The sequence below is a fragment of the Adiantum capillus-veneris genome, chromosome 22 (genome assembly GCF_014529385.1).
Source record: "Adiantum capillus-veneris isolate H3 chromosome 22, ASM1452938v2, whole genome shotgun sequence".
Lineage (NCBI taxonomy): Eukaryota > Viridiplantae > Streptophyta > Polypodiopsida > Polypodiales > Pteridaceae > Adiantum > Adiantum capillus-veneris.
Window position 1 is genome coordinate 14691998 of NC_140952.1, and position 27587 is coordinate 14719584.

At 43.0% G+C, this 27587-nt stretch overlaps 1 protein-coding gene across 2 annotated transcripts; it reads right to left on the reverse strand.

The window, feature by feature from the left end:
• Nucleotides 1-16007: 16007 nt before the first annotated feature.
• On the reverse strand, nt 16008-19494 carry LOC147428944 (nuclear transcription factor Y subunit C-3-like). 2 transcript variants are annotated; one of them, XM_086495240.1, is made up of 2 exons: nt 19124-19494; nt 16008-17250 (listed from the first exon to the last, which is right to left on the reverse strand). In XM_086495240.1, exon 2 carries the CDS (start codon nt 17200-17202, stop codon nt 16369-16371), a length of 834 nt encoding a protein of 277 aa, XP_086351366.1. In that variant the 5' UTR covers nt 17203-17250; nt 19124-19494; the 3' UTR covers nt 16008-16368. The 2 variants fall into 2 exon arrangements, with proteins under 2 accessions (XP_086351366.1, XP_086351367.1); XM_086495241.1 differs by having other exon boundaries at nt 16008-17289.
• Between the last annotated feature and the right edge of the window lie 8093 nt (nt 19495-27587).

Sequence of the window (27587 nt, forward strand, 5' to 3'; positions counted from 1 at the left end):
TGGGGCCGAGTGAACTGTGGTGTCAGAGCGATGATCAATAATGGTTTTACTCCCTAAGGGGTGTACCTTACCAGTCACCAAATCCACTCTAAGGACAGAGTCTTGGAATTGCAAATAGACATGATTTTTAGACCAATCATGAACCATTTGTGCTTCCCTCATGAATGGTCGTCCTAAAATCATTTCATATGACATAAGGTGTTTAGAGAAATCCATTACAATGAACGTATGTCGTACCTTGTGTCCTAGAACTTTGATCTTAAGATCCTTGAGCATCCCCATAGGTTTGGCTATGGTACCATTTGCCATCTTTACCACAATGTTAGTAACACTGAGGCGGGGTTTTCCCATGGATTCCCAACAATCTTTTGTAACGATGCTAACTCCCGCACCACCATCAAGAATTCCCTTTATAGTTAATCCCTTGGTAGTGATGGGTAGGGTCGCATTAGACTCGTCGCCTTCACAATACTGCCCTAATTCGTTAATGGGTACCTCGATCACAGACTCGTGTCCATCTAAGTCAAGTGATTGCACATGATTTTCCTCATCAATCATAATCGAGTCAGGCCTATTTGGTTGCGCAAACTGCGGTAATCCCGTTCGTAGCTCTCCGTTAAGGAATGCTCGAAGTGCAAGGAATAACTCAGGATCTCCATACAGCTTTGCTATGATCGTGGTTCGGACCTCAGAAGACATGAAGTCCACTAGTTTGGCAACATTCATTGGCATTTTGCAGGGTGTAGGTCCTTGACTAGGAACTGGTGAGGATGGAATCTCATATTCCTCAATGGGATCAGGTATTCCTTCGTTAAACATCCTTTCCAATAAGAAGGGTGTATGCTCACTTTCTGATGTCCCGTCCTCACTCCCTTCTTGGATGATACTAGATATGGCTAACGGTCTATGGTTCATGTGGGGTGGATGAACTTGCGTGGGAAACACTGTGTCATGAATTTTGACATGCATGGGTTCTGGTTCTAGTTTCCCTTGAGTCTCCTCCACTAAACCTCTTAGATGTTTCACCTGCTCAATCTCGTCTACTGGGTTTGGGTACGTCCCAATCTTCTTTTTACGATTCTTCCCTTTTGCCCCTGCGGTTTATCTTGGGGGTCTTGGATTGGATTTGGAAACACTTGTGGTGTTTTCAGAGGCTCTTTATGGTTTTCTCTTATTCGGTTTTCATTTGGTTCCATGTTACGGTTTTCTTTGTCGGTCTTTCCCTTTGTGGTATTGGTTCTAGTCTCCATTGTCTCGATTGAATTTGAATCATCCTCGAGGTCATTCATATACACGGGGTCATCTCCTGTTCCTATGTTTGTTTTGGAACTTGGCTTTGAATTTCCCGTATTCTGCGACCTCTTCCTTCGTGTCTTCTTTTTCTTTGCTTGGATAACTGACGCGGTATCTCTCTCTTCGAGAATATGGCTTGGCCCTTGAAGCATGGACCGTGTAATCGCATAAGCGGGTGCGACGGGTGGTATTGGCGACGTCACACTAGCAATTTCGACCAAATTTAGGGGTGTGATTTTAGGCACATTTGGGTTATAGGGGCATTGGGCAATCAAGTGATCTATGCCACAATGATTACATGTGAGTATTGGCATTGCAGACGTGCTCCCTTGATTCATTTGCATCTGTGCAACATTCTTTTGCAGCCTAATAGGGCACTCCGCTGCTCGATGTGGTCCACCACACTCGTAGCATTGAAGAGGTGGCCTCCTAGCCTGGGTGTTGATATTTTGACCTTTGGATGCGAGAGCAGCAGCTTGATAAACCGGATTGACTTGCCTCCAACAATCTTCCATGTAGTATATAGGACACTCTTCCAATGTATCAAGTCCGTAGGCAATACTAGTGTCTATTTCCTCCTCACAGCCATCTGCATAAGCATTAGATGGCTCGCAACCCACTTGGTTCATAGGGGCGACTCTTGGATGCAGGGGCTGCGGTCCTAGCACAGGAGGTGGTAGTGGTGTAGCTTGTACAACATTTTGAGATCTAGGGACCATGTGTTGCGGTAGTTGCTCAACAGGTGGAGCAGGCATCAATACAGGAGCTCGAGGCGCATCCGTCCAGGCTACAGGTGGTCTATTTGCCATCATACGTTTGATCATTAAACAATCCTTAGCTTGGTGACCATACCTACCACATGCGTTGCAAGTTCCATTAAATTTTACTCTAAACGTAGGGCACTCACTAGTGCTATGTGGACCTAAGCAAATGGAACACCATTGTTGCTCCCTTCTTGGATACATGTGACTATTTTGAGGGGGTCGATTATCCTTAAGAGACTCTTGGATTGCCTTGGTGAGGTCTGTCAAGAATGTCTCAAATACCTTTGGCTCATTGGCAATGGGCTTTGCAGTCATGGGTTCATACTCAATGGCTTGTGAGCTAGTGGATCTCGTGTCAGTAGACACCCTCATGCCTGCTATCATCAAGTTGTCCTCTAATTGGATTGCATTGGTAGTGACATCTTCCCAGGTTGTGATACCTCTAATCACTAGTCCATTATAGATTCCTTCATTCCTCAACCCTCGAATGAATCGATCAAGCAGTTGGTTATTGTTGAAGCGCTCATTTACAGGGCAGCGAGAGTTTAAGTGCTTTAGATGACTAATGAAGTCCCTTACTGACTCTCCTTCCTTACGTTCGGCCTTCTGTAGCTGAGATGCTACACCCCAAAGCACACCTTCTCGTATGTACTCCTTTAGAAACAACCTTCGAAGGGTAGGGTAGATTGTTTTCTCGTCCACCCTTAGGGTTCTATACCAATCTCCAGCCTTCCCACTTAATGTCAAGCTTAAGGCATTGCACTTATGTAGTTCGTTGCGTTCCCCTAAGGAATCACATACTTGTTCAAACACTTCAATGTGTTTTCTAGCATCTTCATCCCCATTGAATTTTTGCGTGAGTTTGGCAATTTGTACTGCCTTACTTCTAGGCTCTCTATTAGATGCATGACGCATATTTTCCGCGATAGATCGACCTATGGTTTGAGCAAAAGCTGCCAAGTCACCTATGTGAGGAGGCAGGGCCGGTGGAGGTACTCTTGGAATCATATGTGGGAGAGGGACGGGTACCGGTCTTGGCATATGTGTGGATGATGTAGGATATGGAACATAACCGGGCATAGGTCCACTCGGATAAGGGCTAGGGAGCGGCACTTGAGGAGCATAAACAAGTGGTACAATTGGAGGTGTGGGGGCCATGTGTGCATAAGGTACTAGAGGCACATACGGTCGAGGCCCCATATTAGGTACTACGACACTAGGTAGTGGCACTACGCTAACCGTAGATGTCATCGGTACATTCTCTGTCAGGCTTATCCCTGGAGTGAGCACTGTGTTTTCCTTAATAGAGGGTTGAGCCAAGTTAGGGAAGCTAAAGTTGTCGCTCGGAGGCTCAGATTGCATAGAGACCCCATGTGAAATGACGTAAGATGGGTCCATGGGGCTCATTAGAGGAGTCTCCATTTGTGATAGAGTAGGCTGTTGAGCCTTGCTCGTATCCAGAAATCTCATGGGGCCAGTTGAGAGTATATTTACCCCTCGGTTTTGCCTTTCCGATTGAATAATGCCATGGATAACATTACAGATCATTTTCTGTTGATCTTCGATGCTCGTGGCACTAGAGGTGGATTGTACAATCTCTATCCATCCTACATGGTAGGCGTGGCCAGAGTGTAGATCCGTCAACACCTCAGTGTGGAGGTCATATGTCCAATGATCATTAATGAACAATCCTTCTAGAGTCGACGTATTAACGGTTTCTTGTGAGGTAGAAGCAATGTTGCTCCCCGTGGTTTTACTTGTCACCAACGGTACTCTAGAGGGAACTTCTAAAGGAGGCAGCTCAACAGGGCCTTCTTGGTAAGAAGTTGGCAGGATATCCACATGGACACTCTTTGGGGGTGTGGGGTCCACGTGCGATGTGAAAGGAGAGTCCACTTCCCCACCCCCTTCGTGTGCTTCATTTGCATCAGGTTCCGAGCGAGTAGCTCTACCTAATGTTTCCATGAAACGGCTAAACATACTAGTACTAGGCTGTGGAGCTTCGGGAGGTGCATGGCCTTCTCTCTCAGTGTTTTGGGTAGGGTATGCTTCCATGATTTCTGAGTCGGAGGAGGAATCACTAGCGGCTATTTTAGGGTCTTGGGTGGTGCTACCTTGTGTCCCCGCTGAGGGTCTAGAGCCTATCGTGGATGGGTAATGGGTGTCCGTATGAACAGAGGCACCCTCAATATGCTCGTGTTCTAGCACCCGCCCAGAGCGTAAGTGCATGTGCTTTTGATACCCTAAGGTGTCAAAAAGCTGCTCTAGGAGGCCTTGTGACTAGTTTTTAGAGTGTTTTTTGTTTGTTTTTTTGCTAGATTTTATAGAGAGTGTCGTGGAATGGGCCGTGTGATAGCTCGAAACGAGCGTATCGCTAGGAGGGACGCGTTGTGCTTTACAGCCCACCGTTTGGTTCTATTTTGCTCCAGAAAAGCCCGAAACAGTCTTTTCCTAGCTGGGGAACTAGGCTCCAAATAGCAAGTCTAAGGGTGCAAGTGGGAAGAGAAGGGAGGAGAGTGGAGGACTTGTCCCACATGCTCTCATTCCCTCTTGAGGAGGTAGGGTATATATATAAGAGTGAATCTAGTATATATCATAAGACTGTGGACTGAGGCCTGATGGGCTTGGGCTTGGGCTTGGGGAAATGATCCCGATCTAACTTTTATACAAACCAACCCGTCCGTTTTTATAACTCACGTTTTTTATTTTCGAAAAATCTAACCTCCCCCCCCCGATCCCGATCTAACTTTTATACAAACCAACCCGTCCGTTTTTATAACTCACGTTTTTTATTTTCGAAAAATCTAACCTCCCCCTCACTCATGTTTTTATTTTTCGGATTTTTTTTTTTGGATTTTTTTTTCGAAAAAGCTTTTTTTTTTCACCGCAGCCGCGGCGCCGCGCGCGTGCGCACACACACTTAACCGACACTAACCTTATCTACTTACAGCTAATGGAGATACTGCCACACACACTCTAACACTGTTTACACAGTACTACAGTAGCTAACAGATCCACAAAACTAACCTTACAGAACTAACATTCCATAGCTAATACCTTAATTCTAACAGTACATTGCAAAAAAATGTAACTCTTTCTTTAACAGAAAACAAAAAAGACAGTACAGTGTAACAAAAAACCTTCTCCACACAACCACACACCTTCCTTCTTCACAAATCCTTCTCCACACAACTACACACACTCATTTCCTACCTTTCCTATGATAGAAATTGCATCACAAGAAAGCGTAAAGTGCTTAACCGAGCTTAGTGTAGGGCATTTCCCCTGCAGTGGCGCCAAAAATGTGCGCTCCTTGCCGCACTGTCGAAGCAAAGGACTTGCCGATACACCGTGTGCGAGCCACAAATGGCTCCCAGCACACAACAAGCCTAAACTAGCAAGCTCAAGAGAGCAAAGGGTGTGTCACTCACCGCTCTACGCTCGCCTTCGTAGTGGATTCCTCGCCGCGATGAAGAAGAAGCTGCAGTCGTGCCGCGCTCAACCGCCTCGCCGCCGTCGTGCCGCGCAACGCTCGATCGCACACACACTCTCACACACTCTCTCTCTCTCTCTCACGCACACACACAAGGAGATGGTGAAGGAGAAGGTGGAGATGGAGCAAGAGCAGCTTCTATTGCACAATGAGAGAATGACTCAATTTTAGGTTTAATTGGCTTTTATGTGAGCTCACCCCATTCACACTTGGGCACCCATGCTTAGCCAACTAACCCTAGCATGTTCGTGTTAGAGTGCGCCTCTCATCGGCGATCACTCTACCTTTCCCTATTGGACCGACAAGCCCGGTGCCTGACTCTACTTAAATAAATAATACGGTTACAGTGTCCGTCGTAGGCGATAGGGTGTCCGTGAGCCACGAGGGTTAACAGTCTTTGTACATGACCCCCAATCCAGCATGCCTGCATAGACATCCTTTTGTGTTGCGGGAGTGCAGGTCATTGTGGAGATAGTCGTGCGCATGTAGATACTTCAGGGTCTAAAGAACAGTGTTAATTATCTACAAAATGTTATTTTGAAACAAATTTATTGTTCCTTCAATGGTCACATAATCGCAAATGGCAGGTTGACTGCCATCTGCATTGCACTCTTTTATCCACTGCTCTACATGACCGCCATTTCAAAAACATGAAATGAGAATTGGATGCTCCATGTGGCGAACCATGGCAAGTGGATAAATAATGCCACGATGAGTGATGTCCAAAATTGTGGCTTTGTCTTTAATGTGCTGATCCACTGTGGGTCCATGCAAGTGGACTTCAAAGATCTTTGCAACATACAATGGATCTTTAAATATAGGATGGGTGGCACCCACACGCTTCACGTGTGCCCATCTCCCTTCTCCCAACTGTGGAGCCTATATGTGAAAATTGCAGTATCTAGTAAAAGATGCAATACAGGGGGAGAGTTGTGGTTGGTCCAAAGTGAGAGCGACACTAGCAGAAGACTCTATTCTAATGGTAGCTCTTGGATCTTTGGCAACACGAGAAGAGCTGGCTTCCACTCTCGTTCGCTTTGCTGATCTTTCGAGCTTCTCCTTGCTCTTGAACTCAGTAATACAACTGCTGCACATGTTGCATGTGAGTATCTATACCTGACAAAGTAATAATTTTGAGATTTTTTAGGTCTTGAAAAATCTTTGTGATCTACCCAATAGACTGCTTGACCATGTTCAATAATGATCATTAGATATATGTCAAAAGCAGTGGGCATAAATACGAGCTAGAGCTGCTCAAATACAGACTTCGCTAAGGTCTCTATGAACTAGCAATAATGCTCCAAAGGTAAAGGATTTAGGCAGCGACGAAGCTCGAGCTCTGACATGTAATGAAAGTGGAGTACTATACAAATAAATGATTAAAAGTTTAAAGAAAAACAAAGCACACAGAGAGAGAGAGATAGAGAAAGGTGAACAGGGAAGGAGTGTGAGGGGCACTCATCACAAAAACTAGACCCTGTTATGACATTACAGAATACACATAAACGATCGGAGTGTACATGTGAACAACCTAGCTTGTGTGAGGTACACTCAACACAAGTCATGGACGTTGTTGTAATATTGATTGATAGTTTAATCAATATAATGTTTGATGAATTGTGTGGAACGCACAATAGAACCATCATCGGATAGTTTAACAATCTCAGATTGTGGCCAAACATTGTATGTATCTACATCCAAGACAACACCAGGTCATCTAGTGATGAACAATGGCATATCTACAGATCAGAAAGTATAAGGGCAATGCACGCCATGCTAAGATGAAGAGGGGATAGCTATGCATCTCTCCACTCTAAGGTTGACGAGAGTAACCCTCATATTTCTATGTAGTAAGAATGATGATATGACCTAATCTAGTCCTTGATGTGACCATGCTAAGATGAGGAGGGCATAGCTATGCATCTCTCCACTCTAAGGTTGACGAGAGTAATCCTCATATTTCTATGTAGTAAGAACGATGAAGTGACCTAATCTAATCTTTGATGAAGTGTGTGGAACTCACAACACAAACATCAGCGGACAACTTAACAATCTCAGATGCAGGCCAAAATATCATATATATCTACATCCAAGACAACACCAAGTCATCTAGAAATGAACAATGGCATGCCTTTAGAGTCCGAAGCACAAGGGTAAATAGTTTGTCACACAGAGATGAAGAGGGCATGAAGTATGCATCTCCCCACCCTCTATTTGATGACCAGTACTCTTGCGTTTCTATGTGGTACAAACGATGATGTGTCCTGATCTAAAATTGAGAATCCTATAGGTCACTCTGAAGTGAGAGGTGTAGTATCATGCCTACTGCACTCCACGAGCCAACCACTAAATTCTAACTCAGCTCTATCGTGAGAGATAACCTACTACACCGCACGAGTGAGAATCTAAGTCTGTCCTAAAACCCTTCCCTGTAGTGAGCCATGTGGCTGCACAACACGGGAAGAGCGACTAGATTCTATTCTCTTTTGGAGCGAGCCGTATGGCTACACACCATGAAATGGCCTATAGCCTGCAAGCCAACTCTGTGGTGAGAGAAAAACTACTACACCACACGAGTCTTGCACAACACAGAAAAACAAGTCAGTACGCATAAGCAAGCGACATTTTATACCTCAATAGTCTCTCTCTGTCGATAAATGCAGTGGAGCTCTCCAATTGGGTAGTCTCTCAAAGCTCTTCAATGCAAAAGGCAGTTGTCGATTTCGATCGAAATCCGTTTGATCAAAATTTCTTTCAATCAAAAACAAAAACTACGAATATTCGGCCATTATTTGGGATTACGGTGTATAATAACATTTTATACGTATAATTTTTCAATACGGGCATATAATTGCAACCCAGGTGATGGATACATGCTTGCTGCTCATTAACGATCTCAGCTGGGATATATTTTTCCTTCTCTTTATGCAAATGCAGCATCGCATGGAAATGTTGAGGCGATATGTGAGAGCACCACCTACAAGATGTATGTGGTATGGCATACCTAAGAGAGTTGCAAAAGGACAACATCTTCTGCTAGATGCAAATGCCCATGAATCCCCTCGTGCATTTGTTAAAATTGCTCTTCATTTGGAGGCCATATTTGGTTAATCATAATAGGGTATATTTTCAAGGGACAAACAGAGGGCATTCTAATCTTACTTACCTAGGTATGTCTACACCATACCAAACAAAAGGAAAAAAAAATATTTCTACTCAAATTCTCTCTCTCAAACGTAACTCGAAGATTCACAAGCAGACTCTCTCTCTCTCTCTCTCTCTCTCTCTCTCTCTCTCTCTCTCTCTCTCACACACACACACACACACACACACACACACACACACACACACACACACACATCCGAGCAAAGACAAACATGGGATGAGGGTGCAGGGACTCTGTGACTCACCAAAACCATGGGCTAAGGGTATATGGACTCCTCACTTGCACTTGTAGCAAGACAATTGCACTCTCTCTATCTCTCTCTCCTATCTGCATGAGCTTGCCCTGAGCTGCAAGGCCTGCAAGAAGAGGGGGATACATTGGGAGATGTTGGAGAAAGAATAGTGGGGCAAGGAGGTGCAAAGGGTAGAGGCGATGGACGACGTCGTAGTTTTTTGTGGTTTGGGGAGAATATAGGGAGAAGCTGAAAAATTAATGGGTTTTTATTTCGTGTGAGCCAGTAGATGTCATTGCAGTAATAGAGGTAGTTCTAAATGTTTTAATAGATAGGTACATATAATGTAGTTAAAGTCTCCTTTTCCCAAAGTGTTCGGGAAAGATTTGCCTCAGCTTAGCCTTGAGCCAATTGCAAATCAAGATTAGTTGGTGGCAAACCATGGTAAAGGGAAGAAAAACCGGTAAAATATACAAAATTCCTACAAATTGTATTTTAGATTGACATCTTTACAAAGAGGAAGCCTAGCAATTCAGGAAAAAAGATTTTCCCAAACACTGCCCCAAATGCAAGGATTCCCATCTTTCTTCAAGGCATTGACACACCGAATTCGAGCCTTTATGAAAGCTTATAGTTATAAGATGACCTAAGATGACCCTCAAACTTAGTACTCCAAGGGATCATTGGGAGTTAAAGATCCATTAAGAGCTTTCTAAACTTATGGTGTACGCTTTTGTTTCAAGAAATTTTATGAGAGAGTGGGATAAGGAGAGGGTTATAAATGAAGAGAAGGCTCTGAGCTATAAAAAGGTGAAGTCATGTGTGTGTATTTGTGTTTCCCCTAGTTTACATCAATATGATAAAGAGATGACAACTTAATGAGAGATAATGCATCAGATGGAAGTAAAGACAATTCCAAATGAAGATGATAGAGACGACAATAAAAAATTAAACAAAGTGAATTCCATTAGAGCCAATGCAATTGTCACCAAATTTCATTTTTGGTTTACTGAAATGATTTTTCTCTCTTTAGAATTGGTCATACTAGTGAGAGAAAATAAAAATAGTAGAAATGGCAATTATGTACAATGGATAAATGTGTTTGTGAACTAAAGAGTTTTGGAATTCAAATGCATATTTCCAGTAGAATTTGATAAGGATTAAATTGAGATTTACAGGATATTTGCAAGTCCACGAGAGTCTAAATTGGATCCCAAAAGCCTCCAAAAGTGGGCAGTATTCCTGACCAAAAGATGGGAATGAGAGCCAAGGTGTTATTATCCACATATATCAACCTAAACAGAGATTACAAATGTGGTCCACAAGCCTCCCATGCAAGAGAGAAGGTAAAAGGAATAGTTCTAAATTAGGAAATTGCCTCTAACCTAGTGTGAGTATTTTTAGAATAACTTAAAAAATAAGGCATTTCTTCAAAAATACGTCGCTCATCACACTCGAAATGGCGAGATGAACAACTTTCATGTTCTAAGTTGTTCGATTTGAGGATCGCAAAAGGGAGATTTTTTCGTCTTTCTACGAGACTGCATTAGAAAGAGCAAGGGTACTTTTGTCTTTCTGGCTCTTAAAGCTCCATGAAATCTTTAGTCAAACGGAAGGTCTCCGTGATCTTCTCAAATATCATCATCTTCTCTCTCTCTCTCTCTCTCTCTCTCTCTCTCTCTCTCTCTCTCAAGTCTCCATAGCTATGGCTGCTCAAGCTTATGCATAATTAACTAAACATGCTTACATATGTTCTTTTTTACCAACCTGATTCTTGCTTAATTCCTAGAGATTCTATTACCCACAAGGTGTTTAAGGCCTTGGGATTCAATTCAACGAGGTGTTTTAAGTGAAAAACCTAATCGAAATCTTTGGACAACCACCTGAATTGGCTGAAAATGATTTTCAGCAGCATTATAGAGCTAAAAATGAGTTACCTTATGATGTAGAACCGTTGCCTGAGAATGTAGATCATTGGGTACACAGGTCAACTCGCTTGAGAAGGCAACCGCAGAGATTTAATCCCTCTTTGTATCATGTAATGTTGACAGATGAGGGTGAACCTCTTATTGATAAAGAGGCTAAGTCATGTGAGTCAAGTAGTAAGTGGGAGCTTGCAATGCAAGAGGAAATGAAATCCTTGTATGCAAATGATACTTGGATCTTGTGCCATTGCCTAAAGGGAGAAAGACTCTTTCTAACAAATGGCTGTACAAGATTATGATTGAGGATGAAAAACCCAAGTACAAGGCAAGATTGGTTGCAAAAGGATATGCACAGAAAGAAGGAATTGATTTTCAAGAAATCTTTTCCGCTGTTGTAAAGCTTACAACTTTACGTGTCCTTTTTGCTCTCGTTGTGGTGCTTGATTTGGAATTGAATCAAATGGATGTAAAGACAACGTTTTTGCATGGTGACATTGAAGAGGACATATACATGAAATAACCTGAAGGTTTTGTAGTTCCTACACGTGAAGAACTTGTATGCAAACTGAAAAGGGCTCTGTATGGTTTGAGACAATTATCATGACAGTGGTGTAAGAAGTTTGACACTTTTATGCTATCTCAAGGCTTTAAACGCAACCATGCAGATCATTGTTTGTATACGAAAAGGAATGAAGATGGTAGTCCCATCATACTTGTTCTCTATGTTGATGAGATGTTGCTTGTCAGGAAACATAAGACTAGTCTTGATGCTCTGAAACATAAGCTAAATTCAATTTTTGCTATGAAGGATTTGGGTGATGCAGAGCACATTTTGAATATGCGTATTAAAAGAGATAGAAAGCGAAAATTGTTGTTTTTATCTCAAGAAAGGTACATTGTAAAAGTACTTGACAGATTTCATATAGCTAATGCTAAACCTCTTGGAGTACCTTTACCTCCATACACTAAGCTTAGCAAAGCAGATTACCCAAAGGATGAGGTGGCATTGAAAGCAATGAAGGGAATCCCTTATGCATCAACTTGTGGTTCTCTTATGTATGCTATGGTTGCCACTTGTCCCGGCATTGCTTATGCAGTGAGAGTTGTTAGTCGATAAATGTCAAATCCTGGCAAAGCGCACAGGGAAGCTGTCAAATGCATTCTAAGATATTTGAAAGGTACACAATCAAAGTGTATTTGTTATGGAAATTTGCTATTGTTGGTGGTGCAGTCTCTTGGCGTTCTAGGTTGCAAAAAATAGTGGCATTAAGTACTACTGAGGCTGAATACATTTCAGCCACAGAGGCTTCAAAGGAGACCATTTGGTTGGGCAGACTTGCAAAAGAACTTGGCATGCCTGCTCATACACTCGTGTTGGGTTGTGATAGCCAGAGTGCTGTTTACTTAGCCAAAAACACCATGTTTCATGTGCGTACCAAACACATAGTTGTGCGGTATCACTTCATACGTCAGGTATTGGAGGATGGTCTAGTCACCTTGACTAAGATCCATACACAGGATAACCCTGCAGATGTTCTCACCAAGAGTTTTGCTAAGGCTCAACATCAGCATTGTATATAGCTAGTGGGAGTTGGTTAACTTAAAGGCGTCATTTGTGCCTTTAAGTGGGAGGTTGTTGGGTTAAAAGCTTTAAATGACCTCTATTGTATATTTTTATACTTTGTTCAGGTTTACATTGAACCCAAACACATTTTTTAAAGTCACTTATAATAAAAGTGAAAAAACCCACAAACTCACTAATGTGAGTTTTCCCCAAATCGTACGAGCTCTCTCTCTCTCTCTCTCTCTCTCTCTCTCTCTCTCTCTCTCTCTCTCTCTCTCTCGTTTCGATCCCTAACGCTTCTTCTCTGCTGCAGTGTGCCTCCTGCTTCTTGCCCCAATCCTGCACTACATCGCGACGCGCACCTACCGATACCCTCTGCTTCGCGCTTTCAATCTTGTCGTCCAATTTTTTGGGGTGTTGCTCAAAAACCATAGCTCTCTTGCGCGCACGGTCACTATTGTCACCATAGCTTTGCTTTGGTGCCCTTTAGTTCACACGCAAGGGTATGAGTAGCATGAGTGCATAGAATAAGAAGCATGTGAAATCCATCAAGCACGAGATGTACTTGTGTATGGAGGTAATTGTAAACACTCAACAACATAAGCAAGAGGGACTCCCATAATCGGTGCTCCACACTAGCTAAACCGAACTCCATGAATTGCTGGACCATGTTGCAACACCTTGTGACTACCAGCATGTGCCAAACAGAACCCTACCATGTAGGCTTATAACTGTTTCAATAGGGAATGAATCCTTGATTGTATTAGAATGAACAATGAAGAGAGAGAATAACAAGTTACAGAAATGTTACATGGCCGACACTACTTCCCAAAATCCTTTACTCCTACATGACCTTGTCATGTGTCCAGAGGTCAAGTGCAATTTTCAAACCTAAAAGATACATTACCAAAATCCAAGCCTCAAAGGCCCATTACTTCTTTAACCTGTAAACATTAAAATAAAGATTAGTGAAAATAAACCCCTAATAACCTTGGGTATTTCCTTGGCAATCCGAACCCTTGTTTAGATTTTGCAAAGAAGGTAAATTTTTGACCCAATGTTTTAGCAGTGTAGATTCACATCAAGAAACACTTGTCTCTTGAAGCTTTATATAAAGGAATCTTGTGTTGAGATAAGATGCCCTTCAAAATAGTCAAGAAAAAAATACAGACCCCTTTTAAAGGTGCTCCAGGAGAAGTGTCAATATTCTTTACTTTTTTTACTACCTTTCCACGCTATGAGCCTTATGAGTTAATACAAAGGGAGGAGAGCAACATAGTCTCTAGGTTCAAAATTTACAGTATGTGGCATTTCAATTTGGAACTTGAGAATCTTTTTATATTAAGAATATGAGTGAAAATGGACTCGAGATTGAGTACTTGGATGGGTGTAGTGCAAAGACAATGACATGGGTGGCTACATATATTCATTTCGAGACAATTGACATGCATGCAAATATATTGCACTAAAAAATGAATCTCTGAGTGAAGAAACGTGCATATTGCAAAAGTGGATGATGTACATTGTAGCATCACGTTGTGCCTTGTATTTCATGAATAGAAACCCCTACTATTACACATTGCATTGCATCCATAGATGAGCAAAAAATTTGAAGATAAGTTTATGAGCAAGAACCTTAGCAAATTCGCCAAAAATCCATGGAGTACAATATTTTTGATTGAAAGGAAAGAAGAGAATTGTAGAGTCTTTCGTGTTGTGAAAGACCCCTACATGTCATTTCATTATTGAAGGTGGTGATTTCAATGATTAAGACATAGATGCAAGTCTTGATGAGAGTTGAGAATACTCGTTGTTAAAAAGGCTATGAAAGCTATGAATGCGAAGATATAGGTCACTACCATTGGCAATAATCTAGGCAAAGGTTATGAGAATGTCACAATTGTAGAGCACTCTATGATGGCAACAAGTAGGGTAGAGTTGGATTGCATTTGAACAGACATGTTATCAATATAGTGCAACAACCTTAGCAACAAGCAATTGGCCAAAAATCATACCGGCCCATCACAACCAACTGCTAGCAGATAATGTCATCGTCAATGACGACGTGAGCTGCTCATGAATCGTTTTTATCTCATGTTAAGTGCCCAAGTTTTGTTGAAGCACATCCACTATGGTTCAACCCTTGAAACATGTGGGTGTGGGTGTGGGTGCAATCCTGTAAAACTAGTCGAAGTGAAGCTTCGAACGGCTTTTTTTTTTCTTTCTTTCTTTTTAAAGAGGAAAAAGAAAAAAAGTGGGATCCATCTCGCTTTTCACCATGCAAGCCCTTCCAAGCTAAAAAGAGATTGCTAAAGGTTTTAAAAATCAGTAAATAGAATATATCAATGAAGTCCAACTTTTATGTTGAACCAATTTAATGGACTTGCTTATTTCCAGCTTTTCCTGGCCATTGAAGTGACCCCATGAGGATGACCCATCTCGTTAGAAGTTTCTCATCAAGTTTATATATTTTGAGAGATGGATATGCTTGTGTACCCTTAATCATTCTGTGACTAATGGAGAAAATTGCTTTGTTTAATCAGTTTGGCACCAATGATACTGTACATTTTATATATGGTCCAAACACTTTCTATATATACCTAAATGAATCCTATATCTAGATTTATGGTACTCACAAGACAAAATAACATCCATTTTACTGTTGCAATAGGGCATGCACATATAAATGCACAGAGCACGTTGTGTATGCAAAGTTCAAGGGTTTTGAGGAGGCCAGACGGCCACAAGGGTGTGTAGCACTGCGTGAGCTATATCTATACTTGGCCAGTGCCCAACCAGGTGTGATCAGCCAAGCCAATACAAGAGGGACTCCTGTGGTTGGTGGTCCTATGCCAAGAGCTCCTCTCAAACAGCTCACATGCGGCGTCCAACGCCAATCACCAAGTCTCGAGCACATTAACCCCTGATCATGCTAGAGTTTTCAACCCAAAGTACAGCAACCACCGAAGATTCTGTCGCAAACAACAGTTTTTCCTTGGGCACCTTGTTTTGGAATATATGTGTTCTTTGGAAGCTAAAATGGAAAAAGTAGCAATCAGATGACAGAAGGTCATGTGTTTTGGACCAATTTACTTGGTCTCTATGAACCTACAACTGTAGCTCAGGCCGCAAAATCTATTCCTCCGAAATTCAGAGGGTTGGCTTCATTATGAACACGATAAAAGCATTTTGGAATGATGACTAGAACCTAAATCAAAACCCATACTGAAAACAGTATTTACAACTTTAGATGGGAAACAACTCAATCCCTCTGTATCAGTTCTATCGTAACATCTTTGAGTCTCCATAAGGACATTTCCTCTCCACTATATGTTGGCTTTTTCCCATTTTGCTTCGAGAACTGAAGCCAAGCTCCTTAGAATCATCTTTCCAAGCCTTGCCCACTACACAGTTTCCATACAACTTTCCTCCACTGTTCCTGGAGCCCTTCTTCAAGATTGTACAAATTTATCACTACATATATTCATGCTCTACTATGCAACCAAATGCAATAAGCAAAACAATGCTCCCTGTTCCCTTTCCGGTCACTCACTCACACAATTAAACCAATTTCGAAACATGGTACTTTAAAGTAATACATTGAGAGTCTCACTAGAGACAATATATATTTTCAAGGACATGCAGACTTTTCCTGGAAGAGGTGAAAGGGGGTTTTATAAGGGCTGCCGGGCAGGTAAAGGGGATTCTAAGCACAGAGACAAAGGCAACGGCAGAGTTTAAATAGGGGAGAACCACTTACTAAACTTCCTTACATGCACAACCCTGATTCTGGGTCCGAATAAAGGAGAATCGGTTACTAAAGTTCCCTACATGCAAAACTCTGATATTGGTTTCTGAGAGCTAGATACCTTGTTCTCAACCTTCCACAGAAGATGGCACCTTAACTCATTACTTAGTTAATGCTGCTCCCTTAACTGCTACTTTCCGGAGCTTCTGCTTGAACATTTTGTGTGATCGGCTGTTGCCAAACTTGGGGCACCGGTGGTTGAGGAGGATAAGGTATAACCGGCCTATACATAGTGGGATCTACTGCCATGGCAGGTCTACCTACAATGATTCCAGGTGATGCCATTATGGGTGGAGGTGGTGGCTGTGACATCATAGGCATGACTCCCAGAGGCTGTGGTGGAACACCACAGCCTCCAGGAGTCATGTAATACATACCCCCATAGATGGCATCAGCAGGTGCCCCCATTGGAACACCAGCTCTTGGTATTCCAAGACCTTCCTCCTTAAGTTCGTCCCGAGGAACAATGTCAACCAAAAAATCAAAGATATCAGTTCGCGTGATCGCTGCAGCAATGTCATTCTTCTGTAAAGTTCGCCGCTTGTTTTCTTCTGTGTGTATCCAGGACCGTAAGGTCAGTTCCAAAATGAACATTTCGCATGCTTTAGCAAACAAGACTGGAGCTTCTGCTGCAATCATGCGGACATCCTCATCTGCCTTCATGATCTTCTTGATTCTTGCTAAAGGAAGCTGGTGGATTTTGAAGTCGGTAACTTGTTGGACCTCCTGCATTTGAGAGCTCCAGAATTGTTGCAACTGCTGTTGATGAACATGCTGATATCCTGCAATGGCTTGAGGAACCGGGGCATAAACGCCCGATGGCTGTCCTGCCATTATAGCTGGTGGTGGTACTACAGTTGGAGTCGGAAAACCCACCGTCATTGGGCTTTGGCCTGCCGCTGGAGGTTGGCTGCTCACAACCACAGCTGCGGTCTGCTGGCTAGTTTGTGAATCCATGACAGATAACGCCCTTTCGAATGCAGTTCAGCCTTTTGTTGATTTCCCCTGCATGCTTATGTGTCAAAACACTGTGCCTTACGGCCACTACACGAAGAAAAATGAACAATCCTAGAGATTAATGACTTTGTGACAAAGATGCATGAAAAGAAAAGCAAGAGGCCGTAAACACAATGTATTTTCAGTACTCTTGTTGATTAAAAGACAGCTATGAAAAACTTAGCAAGACAGGAAAGTAGCTAATGTCATAGTCAATTCTGCAGCCATCCCTCTTGTCACAAAAGTGATGATGTGGCACAAACGTAATATGCTGACATGGCATTTCCATAGATTGATGATGTGGCAAGCAGGACGATTACGGGCCACGTGGCACTTTGGACGCTTTTGGGGGCACCTTGGAGCTTTTGAAAGGCCAGTTTTTTGTAACAGTAGTTTTTGGCCTGGGCCTTTAAATTTGTGCTTAGGGAGACGTTCTTGCAGATCATTGTGTGGGTACACAGACCAGAGCACTCTTCCTGGTGGTTGTACTCTGTTCTTATCATTACAGCACTAAGTATGAAAAGGGGTGCCAAACTTTGGGGCCAGTGCATCTGGAAGCCGAACTCCGCCACTTCGTGCCTCAACTACTTTGAGTTTAAAAGTGCAAGTGTTTAAAGTTTCTGTTCTGTTCGTATGTTGCTGAGGATTTACCGTCTTGTCAGTGCCAAGTCCCTTTCCAAGGAACTATGTAAACTGTTAAGAACTTTGGCAATGCGACCACTGCAGCGATGAAAAGGCCACTACAAGCTCAATAAGGGTTAGACCATGCTGACATAATCCATAGAGATAATCTGACAAATTTTGGGAGTGTAGTTCTGTTCATTGACTGGGTTAAAAGCATGCCCTACTGATGCTTCAGATCTTCCCCACACTGCCAATATGCTATCAGGGACATACCATGTCCATGAGATGACCCATTCTCCACGTAGTAACACAAGACACTCTCAACAGCACCAATAAAAATATGCATTGAACCATTCTTGGTGAAAACATATGCCCACCCCTTAGACGCCATGCTAAGAATCCGATCTGTTCACTCACTAGGCAGTATTGACAATTTACCAGTTAGTATGTGAATGCCCAATTCATGTATTTTGCCTGATCAACACAACAGCATTCCAGAGTTGGCTACACATTTCTTGTCAAGTTCAGCAGCAAACATGAACAATGATGCAATGGCAGAAGAAAGACAGCAGGAAATGCACATAAAGTAGAGAGTTTTCTTTCCCAAACAAAGGAAAGCAAAGTAGGAAGTCCGAATCCAAAGGTGCCACATACATGATGCAAAAGTGCAAAACTGTTGCAAAGTTTAGTGCTGACACCCTCAGATGCTTGCGCACCTTAAGGAGACCAACAAGTTAGCTCACGGCGAGTTAGTGAAAAATGGGCATTCGCAACTTAAGTGGCATGAATGTATGCCAGGGCTCCTTACATAGGATTCTGTCACAAAAGAAAGAGCTTTTGCAGAAAGACAAAGTTAGCGTCACTTGTGTTTAGCAGAGATATCAGTATGCAATTGAGAATTCTCGAATCACAGAGTTCCCTGCGCAGCGCAGAAAAACGGGGCAGATGGATGGCGCATGCATTTAACCCTACAGGACAAACATCAATCCAAAAGGACAGGTCAAATTTTCATCCAATCGATTTGGCATCTGATACTCTGCTACCACAATCTGCCTTTAATTTAAGTGCCCACTGCTAGTACGAGTGTGTTGGCGAGCCAAGGATCTTTCTCAACCAGAGAGATGTAAACATGGACGCATCACATCAAGAAGTACAGAAGCAGAGCACGATGAGGGAGCATAGGAACAGAGCACGATTGGGACGACAAACGTATACATGTGAGAATTTCAGAAAAACGGAGAGAAAAAAGGAAGCTTACCCAGCGCTGATGCCACCTGCCTGCAAAGGAGCGGAGTTGATCTATCTCGGAGAATCCATGGAGAGAGGCGTCAGCAGACGCTAGCCACGAGCAATGGAGTCCATATGGGGGAATGGCGCTTTGGCGCAAAAGGACAGCTCGCTCTGCGTCTTGTGAGTGAGAGAATTCGTGTTGGGGAAAGGGCGCGAAAAGGAAGACTCAATCGTGCCCATGCGTTGCAGGCGTGAAGTGGAGCATCGTAGGGCTATGGGGGTAGCAGAAAGAGGGGCAAGCGATGGGGAGAGGGCCTGGCTTCTTAGCTACTGGAAACAGGACAAGTGTCGATAAGCGAGGAGGGCACAGAGCAGGGCTTCCAAACCCACCAGTTATTGGTCACCCCCATTTAACCAGAGCTGGGTTAAGTACAAACACACACCTGGGTTGCACCACCCATAAAAGCAGCCTTGATGTTGATACAATGCATATCCCTTTCCTCCCTCTATAAGCACAACGGCGTTCCCACGGCCTACTCTCTCCATCAAAAACATCGACACCATAACTTGCTTCAATGGTGGTAACCAGCTGGTATTCATACACCCACACAACGTTCAACCAAATTGGATTATTTTCATGGCCTTCCATGATTTTAGCATATTGGCTCCAATGTAGACACTTGAGTAGAATGTGGAGTATTCCACATGGACAAGTTTAACAAAGAAAAAACCCAATCTAATATCTTGGGCTAGCCATAAATTGGATAGCATATAGGGTATATGGACCATTTTTTGAACATGAGAGTTTGGGGCACCCATATTAGGTAGTATGAGAGCCTCTACACTAAAAGCCATAGGATGGGGTCTTAAATGAATGTTGAGTAGTGGGAACAATGGTGCAAAACCTTGACGAGAATCTCACGGCGAATGGTGGAGGTAAAAACCATGTGTGCCATTGGCCTCCACCGAACTTGAACCCACCACCTTGTTCAATATACATGACAATGGCTTGCCCATCCACCCATGACTAATCTTAACTCAATTGTCAGGCAGGCTTAGATCATCCTTGACAATGGTTGGATCTACCTCAAAGGAACAGGTTGTAATGTATATGAGGATCGCACTCTTATGCAACAAAATGTACGTCGCAAAGCATACGAGGAAAGAAGCAAGAAGGTTAAGGTATCATCTCAAGAAGAAAAGGCACTTGAGGAGGATGCAAGTCTACCCAACAAATAGGGACACATGATCTATGAGACCAACTCACGCTTGCGAATAAGCTTTTGGAATTGTAACGGGTATCCATGGAATGCGGGAATTGGCATTGATGAGCTTACCAATGACTCCAATGTGATACTTCTTGTCGAAACATGGGAGCATGATGCGCAACGAATTCTTGGATTTGACAAATACGATGTGCATTCTATGATGTGGGCCAAAAATGCAAAGCAACGAAGAGGCCAAGGAGGCGTAGCATGTATGACCAAAAAGGGTTTGAAAGATGTTTTCATTGTCAAAGAAGATAAGTATAAACGATACTTATGGCTGAAAATCAGCCCACCAAATGGTCAAGTCATGTTTGTGGCCGGCTGCTACATTCCTCACTATGACTCCAACTTTTATGCTCGCTTGAATATGGATAGAGATCAGCCCTTTGTTGAACTAGAGGAAGACATTGCTCATTACAAGGATCAAGGTGAAGTCATTGTTTTTGGAGACATGAATGCTCGCACAAATATGTTACAACACGACACACAACAAGTCGACATGCCGCATGTCTCAAGAAGAGTGGATGACTCATACATGTATAATCGAAGTTCTAATGATGCAAAAGAAGTGGATCACTATGGAAAGTCACTTCTACATATGTGCAATAGTACCGGAATGCTCATTGCAAATGGTGTATCTCTATGGCAAGGCACCAATGACTTTACATGTAGAAAGCACAATGGTGCTAGCGTGATTGACTATATGTTGTTCTCAGAAGCCACTTTAGAATGCATACAAAGCTTTACACTTGGTGAATGGAATCCGGAATCGGATCATAGGATGTTATGTATTGACCTCAAGTGTGGTAAACGGCCCGAGCATGTAGCCTCCAATCATGATGTGAATCATTTGTACCTACGTCTAGACTTCAAACGAGCACTTATATATGATGATATGGTGGACCAAATGTTAAGCATGATAGAGCATCAAGGGAGCCCAACATTAGAATGCAAGTGGAAAGTTTTCAAAGAAGTAATTTTCTCTTGTGCGAAGGAATGCTTTTCGGCGAAACACATGTCTTGCAAAAGGTCTAAGAAGGGTAGCACCAAGAAGAAATGGTTTGACATGGAATGTAGTCAAGCCCGAAAACACTTGCTAAGATTGGATGCAATTAAAGACAAGGAAGTTTACTTGGAATGTTCACACACATACAAAGCACTTGTTCAAAAGAAGAGGAGAAGGTGGGAAGTCGAAAAACAACTTCTTTTAGCACAAGAGAAAGCACATGCATGTGGCAAGTTTTGGCAAAATCTAAAAGGCAAGCGCGTTGAGAGCTTTGGTGACTTGACTCTTGAGGATATGTATATGCATTGTAAGAACCTCTATGAGCAACCCAATGTTGATAAGATGGAGGGTTGTAGCTCCCTTCCATTTATGTCTCCCTTCTTTACCATTGAAGATGTATGCCGCGCGCTTGAGAAACTTGCTACTCGCAAGGCAGGTGACCTTCAAGGTGTCAAGGCTGAAATGATTAAATGGACAAGCAAGAAAACACGATATTGGATATGCGATATGTTTAACCTTGCACTTCAGTATGGCATGCCTCATGATTGGAGTGCAAATTGGATCAAACCTTTGCACAAAGGAGGAGATGTAAACAATGTGAATAACTATCGCACTATAATGGTTGGTTCTTTGATGGCAAAGTTATTTGGATGTATCATGGAGATGAAGATAAGTGAATGGGCTGAAAAGAATGGCAAACGTGCGCTTGGCCAAGCAGGTTTTCGAAAGCATCATAGCACTATTGATCACCTTGTCACTCTTCGAGTTCTTATGGAAGCGTCTCAATTGAAAGGAAAAAAGTTGTATTGTTGCTTTGTGGATTTCAAGAAAGCTTTTGACATGGTACCACGAGGAAATCTTTGGAGACGTATGCAAAGCCTTCAAGTGCCGAGAGAATTTATGCATGCAGTCTTTCGCATCTACCAAAAAGTGATATGTCGATTACGTATGGGAGATGGAATTTTAGAATTTTTTGCAAGCACTATTGGTGTCAAACAAGGATGCCCACTTTCCCCAACCCTCTTTGGGCTACTCATTGATGAATTGGAATACATGGTTCTTGATTTTATGCAGCAAGAAGGCATAGAAGAGGTTAAGATTGGAAATGCGGTGATCATGCTTTTGCTTTATGCCGATGATGTAGTGCTCTTGGCACATACCTTAGAAGATGCACAAAAGCTTATGACTGTCTTGGAACGCTTTTGCCTACATAGCGGGCTGATCGTGAATGGATCCAAAACCAAGGTTATGCTTGTAAAGACCCTCAATGACGAAAATCCATGCATTGTATACAACAATGAGAAACTTGAAGTGGTAGATCACTTCAAGTACCTTGGCCTTGAGGTTCCATCCAATCATAAATGGAAGGATTGTGCAATGCGTCGCTTGGAAGCCGGAAAGAGGGCTTATTATGCATTTGAGAACATGTGCAATGCAGGAGAGATCAAGTGTTGGGCTCTCAAAAAGTACCTCTTTGACACATTGGTGACACCGGTGCTTCTTTATGGAGTGGAGGTGTGGGGTGGAAGCATCGGGAAGTCTACTTGGAAAGAGTTTGAGAATGTTCAAAAGCGTTTTCTCACCAACTTTCTCCAAGTCAAGACACAAACACCCTACGTGCTCTTACTTCTTGAGTCCGGATCGCTTCCCATTGAGGTCTTGGGCATGGAAAGGGTTGTGGAGTACATGCGTAAGACACAACGTAGCCCTTTGCATCGACTTCCTAGAATCGCATATGAAGCAAGTCAAAAGGTTCAAAAGACATGCAAGAGCAAAATACTAAGTTCGGGGTGGATGCTTGATATCAAGAAATGGTTTGGAAGATGGGATGCATGTCACTTGGTCAAGGATGCGTCAATCGACTCCCAAGTTAATGAGGCCTTCTTACAACGCCAATGTATCATGGCTTGGGAGAAATCCGGAGGTTCTCGCTTCAGCCATTACACCACACACGTTGCCCCAAACTACAAATCTCTCTTCTTCTCGGAACGAGGTAACCGAACCCATTCCTACATCCTTGAGCCCATCCCGTTGAGTGCGATCCGCACCATTGCCGCCATTCGTCTTAGCTCCCATTCTCTACGCTGTGAGACAGGACGTTCGGGCACTGGCGAGGAGTGTCATCGACTTTGCACCTTATGCCCTCGTCAAGTGCGAGAGAGTGAGTACCACACACTACTTGAGTGCTCAGCTTTTGACCACATTAGGTCCTCTTTTCCCCATATATTCAGCCATGAGCTCTCCCTACATACCTTGCTCTCCCAACCACGATGTGGACTCTCTATTGCGACGCTCATTTCAGCCATTTTTGAGCATCGAGAGTCACTTATGAACTCCACTCACACCACGTGACATGTTCATTTGGTCCCATAGGTCATATTTGACCTTCGAGGACGATAATAGAACGATCTATCTATCTATCTCTCTCTCTCTCTCTCTCTCTCTCTCCCCCAACATGGTGGTGCACTTTTGGACTTTGGATGTTGATTCCTTGGATCATCTCTCTCTCACACTATTTAACCACGTGTGCGTGCACGCACACACACACACACACACACCAACGTTTCAAGTTTGGTGAGTAGGCAATGTTCCAACTTTCAACCCCCCTCTCTCTCTCTCTCTCTCTCTCTCTCGTATGCTGACAACAAAGCACAATCCATTTCAATGTAGGTGTCTTTAATACAAATATACTACCTATCTTTAATAATTGATTGATTCACAATTTGATAATATCCACAATCCATTTCAATGTAGGTGTCTTTAATACAAATGTACTACATACCTGTCATAAAATCTAATATCTAACCAACCCAAATGATTCTCTCATTTTAAATTGATCACTTAATGTGGGAGAATAAACGGGAACAAGTGTTAAGATATAGATATGTGCTTATAGATCTATCTCAACACGGGGCCAATGGTAAAGGGGCCCAAATGAGAGATGGTCTATCAAAGAGCAAGGCTATCCAATGGAGCATAAGACCTTAGGGTTAGCTTCATTGAAGACCTCCAATAATGTGTGTAAAAGTCCTTTGACCTTAGGTAAGCTAGGGCTGAGCTTGAGGTGGGAACCTGGCCCAAGCTCGAGGTGCTTGTCGTGCTTGAGGTGCTTGTTGTGCTTGAGGTGCTTGTCATGCTTGAGGTGCTTGACTTGCTGCATGATTAAGGTGCTTGAGGTGCCTTGAGAAGCTTGCCTGAGATGCTTGTGGGAACACCCCCTACTTCAAGTGCTTTGTCATGCTTGATGACTAAGGGGCTTGCTCATCCAAAGTCAAAAAGATCCCTACCAGGAGGGGGGCAAGCCTACAAGTGGGGGGGGATGAGAGAGAACACACACACACACACACACACACACACACACACACACACACACACACACACACACACACACACACAAGGGAAGCCCCAGCATGAAGAGGCAGCAAGGACACTTGTCAAGTTCCTCCTCATGTTGCCCTCATGGTGTGCCTGAAGCCTATTGGTTGGCCACCCAAGGGGTCCAATGATAATTTAGGATATTTAAATTAATTGATTTTGCATTTATCAATTCCTCTCTCTCAAAGGGGAAAGGGGGACACTTGTCCCAAGGCTACCCTTGTTGCTTGTAATGGCTCCTGCTTGTGATTGGCTAGGCCTGGAGGGGTCCAATGAGCTTTCATCATGAGCTACAAGGGGGGGTCGACCATGCAAGCTAGGGGGTTGCTTAGGGGGTATACTCACCCACACACACTCACAATCACTCTCATTGTGTGCTATGCAAAGTGCAAGAGCTCCCTCTCCAAGCAAGTAGAGGTTGAGAGCCTATACCAACACTCTTGGCTATGGAGTGCAAATCCAACCAAGAGCCATGCTTCAATGCTTAAGCTTGCCATCTCCTTCTTCTTCATTACTATGCTATTATGTATGCTAGCAACAAGAGTATGAGAAATGAGGAACTACTTCTTTCTCTTATGAAATGTTTCTTCTTCCTCTTCCCTACCCTCATTCCCTGCTAGCTCTCTCCACCTTCGAAGGTGTTTGAGGTCTTGGGACTGAGGCTTGGCATGGTTAAAGCTTTCTTCAAGTTTATGTTATGCTATGTTTGTGATGCATGAAGCTTTCCATCTTCATTGCATCACCTAGGTCACAAGGAATACAAAGATTGTATTGTAACAAGTCTCTCTTTATGGGAGAAATCATAATACAAATGCCTATTGGAGGGGGGACCGGCTCCACATAAATCCGGTCCTCAACTGTTGTCATGTTCTCTAAATTCTCTCTCTTGCAAAAGTATTGTTCATGCCAAGTTAACTAATTGATATGATAATGTATCTTCAATTATGTTCACCCGCTATGCTCACAAAGACATTACTCAAAAGTATTCTCATTAATCTCCGCTACTCTCAAGTTAAATAGGCCAATTCCATTACATTGGTATCAGAGCATTTGGTTTCTCTTTTCTTGCTTAAGAAGAGAGGTCCTTAAGTAGCCTATAAATGGTTGATGTTGTTAATTATAATAGGGTAAGTGGAACTGGGATCTATTATTGGTTTTGTTGAGCCCACTATGTGGGGGATGGTGCACACCTCGGGAGCTTTGGACTTAATAATGGAGTCTTTCTAGACTTGCCTACGGCTTTACCATTATTGAGCCATAAGAAGTCCGAAAGGAGCTAGCCCTCGGCAACTCTGCTATGTTAGACCTACTCCTCTACTCTCTATAATTAACCACTTTGAGCCGTGGGTGTAGATACTTAAGCACCAATTTTCAAAGGCTAAGAGGAGTGGCAACTAAGGTTTTGAATTGCCAAAGCATACACTAAGAACATACCTAAAATTTTGTTAACATGGTTGACAATAATCAAGAGAGTAGAATGAACATTGATAGCCTTGATTTTGCACATGAAGGTGCTAATGATGATGCTCCCATGTTTGTGAATTATCTCGTCACTAGGTTGCAGCAAGCTATGGGCAACCGTGCTTTGCAAGCCAAAGTTACTCAACAACTTCGTGCTTATGGAATTTCCCGTCCTCTCCAAGAGGAGAGAGAGCTTAGGAGGCCTCTTGATGAGACCCCGAAAAGAAGACTCTCTCCCATTAGAGAGGAGGAATACAAAGAGAAAGAAAGCAATGAAAGTCTAAGTTCCTGTGAAGATGTGGCTCTACAAAGACGGCGGTCTAAACGATCGCCTACTCCTCCCAAGAGGAAAAGATCAACCCATAGTCCTTCTCCTCATCACTCTGAAAGGCGAGAGAGGAAACAAAGGAAGAAAAGGGCTAGGAAGAGGTCACCCTCTTCTCCTTCTTCTTCACCTTCCTCCTCTTCCGATGAAAGTTATGGCTATTCTCCTAGAGAATACAAGAGGGGAGGACATCACAAATCATTTCCTGCATGGCGAAGGTTACAAAAGCTAAAAAAGTTCAAGGAGGGAGGAAAGAGTATCTCTTTTCTCACCTATGATGGCACCTTTGGTGCTACCGACAAAGTGTTGGCCTTCATCCAGCAATTTGATGCGGCCTTTGGGGACGAGGGCTTCACAGAGTCCTCCAAGCTACGCCATGTAGCTATGTACTTCCAAAAATCAGCTCGTCAATGGTGGGCTAGCCTTCGTGGCAATGGAGAAGCCCCAAAGACATGGAAAACTCTACGAGTTTCCATCATGCAACAATTCCTTCCAAACGATACTATGGATAAAGTTCTTACCGAATGGCGCGGCTTGAAGCTTCTCTCTCATGAGTCTATCCACAAGTATGTAGACAAGTTTTGGGATTTACATCTCAAAGCTACTGTCTTTCAAAAGATAGAGTTTGCCGAGCAAAGACAGCAATTCTGTGCGGGATTACCTGAAGAGATGGCCGAATACATCAACTCTCAACGGCCTGGTACTATTACCGAAGTAATCGATCACACCATGGTTGCTTCACGCATCAATTTCCATCAAGGGGCTAGACGTAATGTCAAGCCCATGGAAAACAAAGATAAAAATGATGCAAAGGGGAAATCCAATGCTCAAAATAATTCCCAAGGCACTTCCAACAACAACAACAACAATCGGTCCAAGGAGAAGGGAGTTTAGAAAGGTAAAAACAAACTCTCTCCTGAAGAGCTTGAAGCTTTTCGCAAGGACCATAAGTGTTTCAAGTGTGGGGAGCAAGGACATGGCTATCGTTCTTGCCCCAAGAAGAATACTTGCAATGAGACTCCTAGAGCTTCCACCATCGAAGCTCCAAAAGAGGATG

Excerpts from the sequence above, each read along its gene's own strand:
- LOC147428944 (XM_086495240.1), bottom strand. The coding sequence starts at position 17,202 with ATGGATTCACAAACTAGCCAGCAGACCGCAGCTGTGGTTGTGAGCAGC.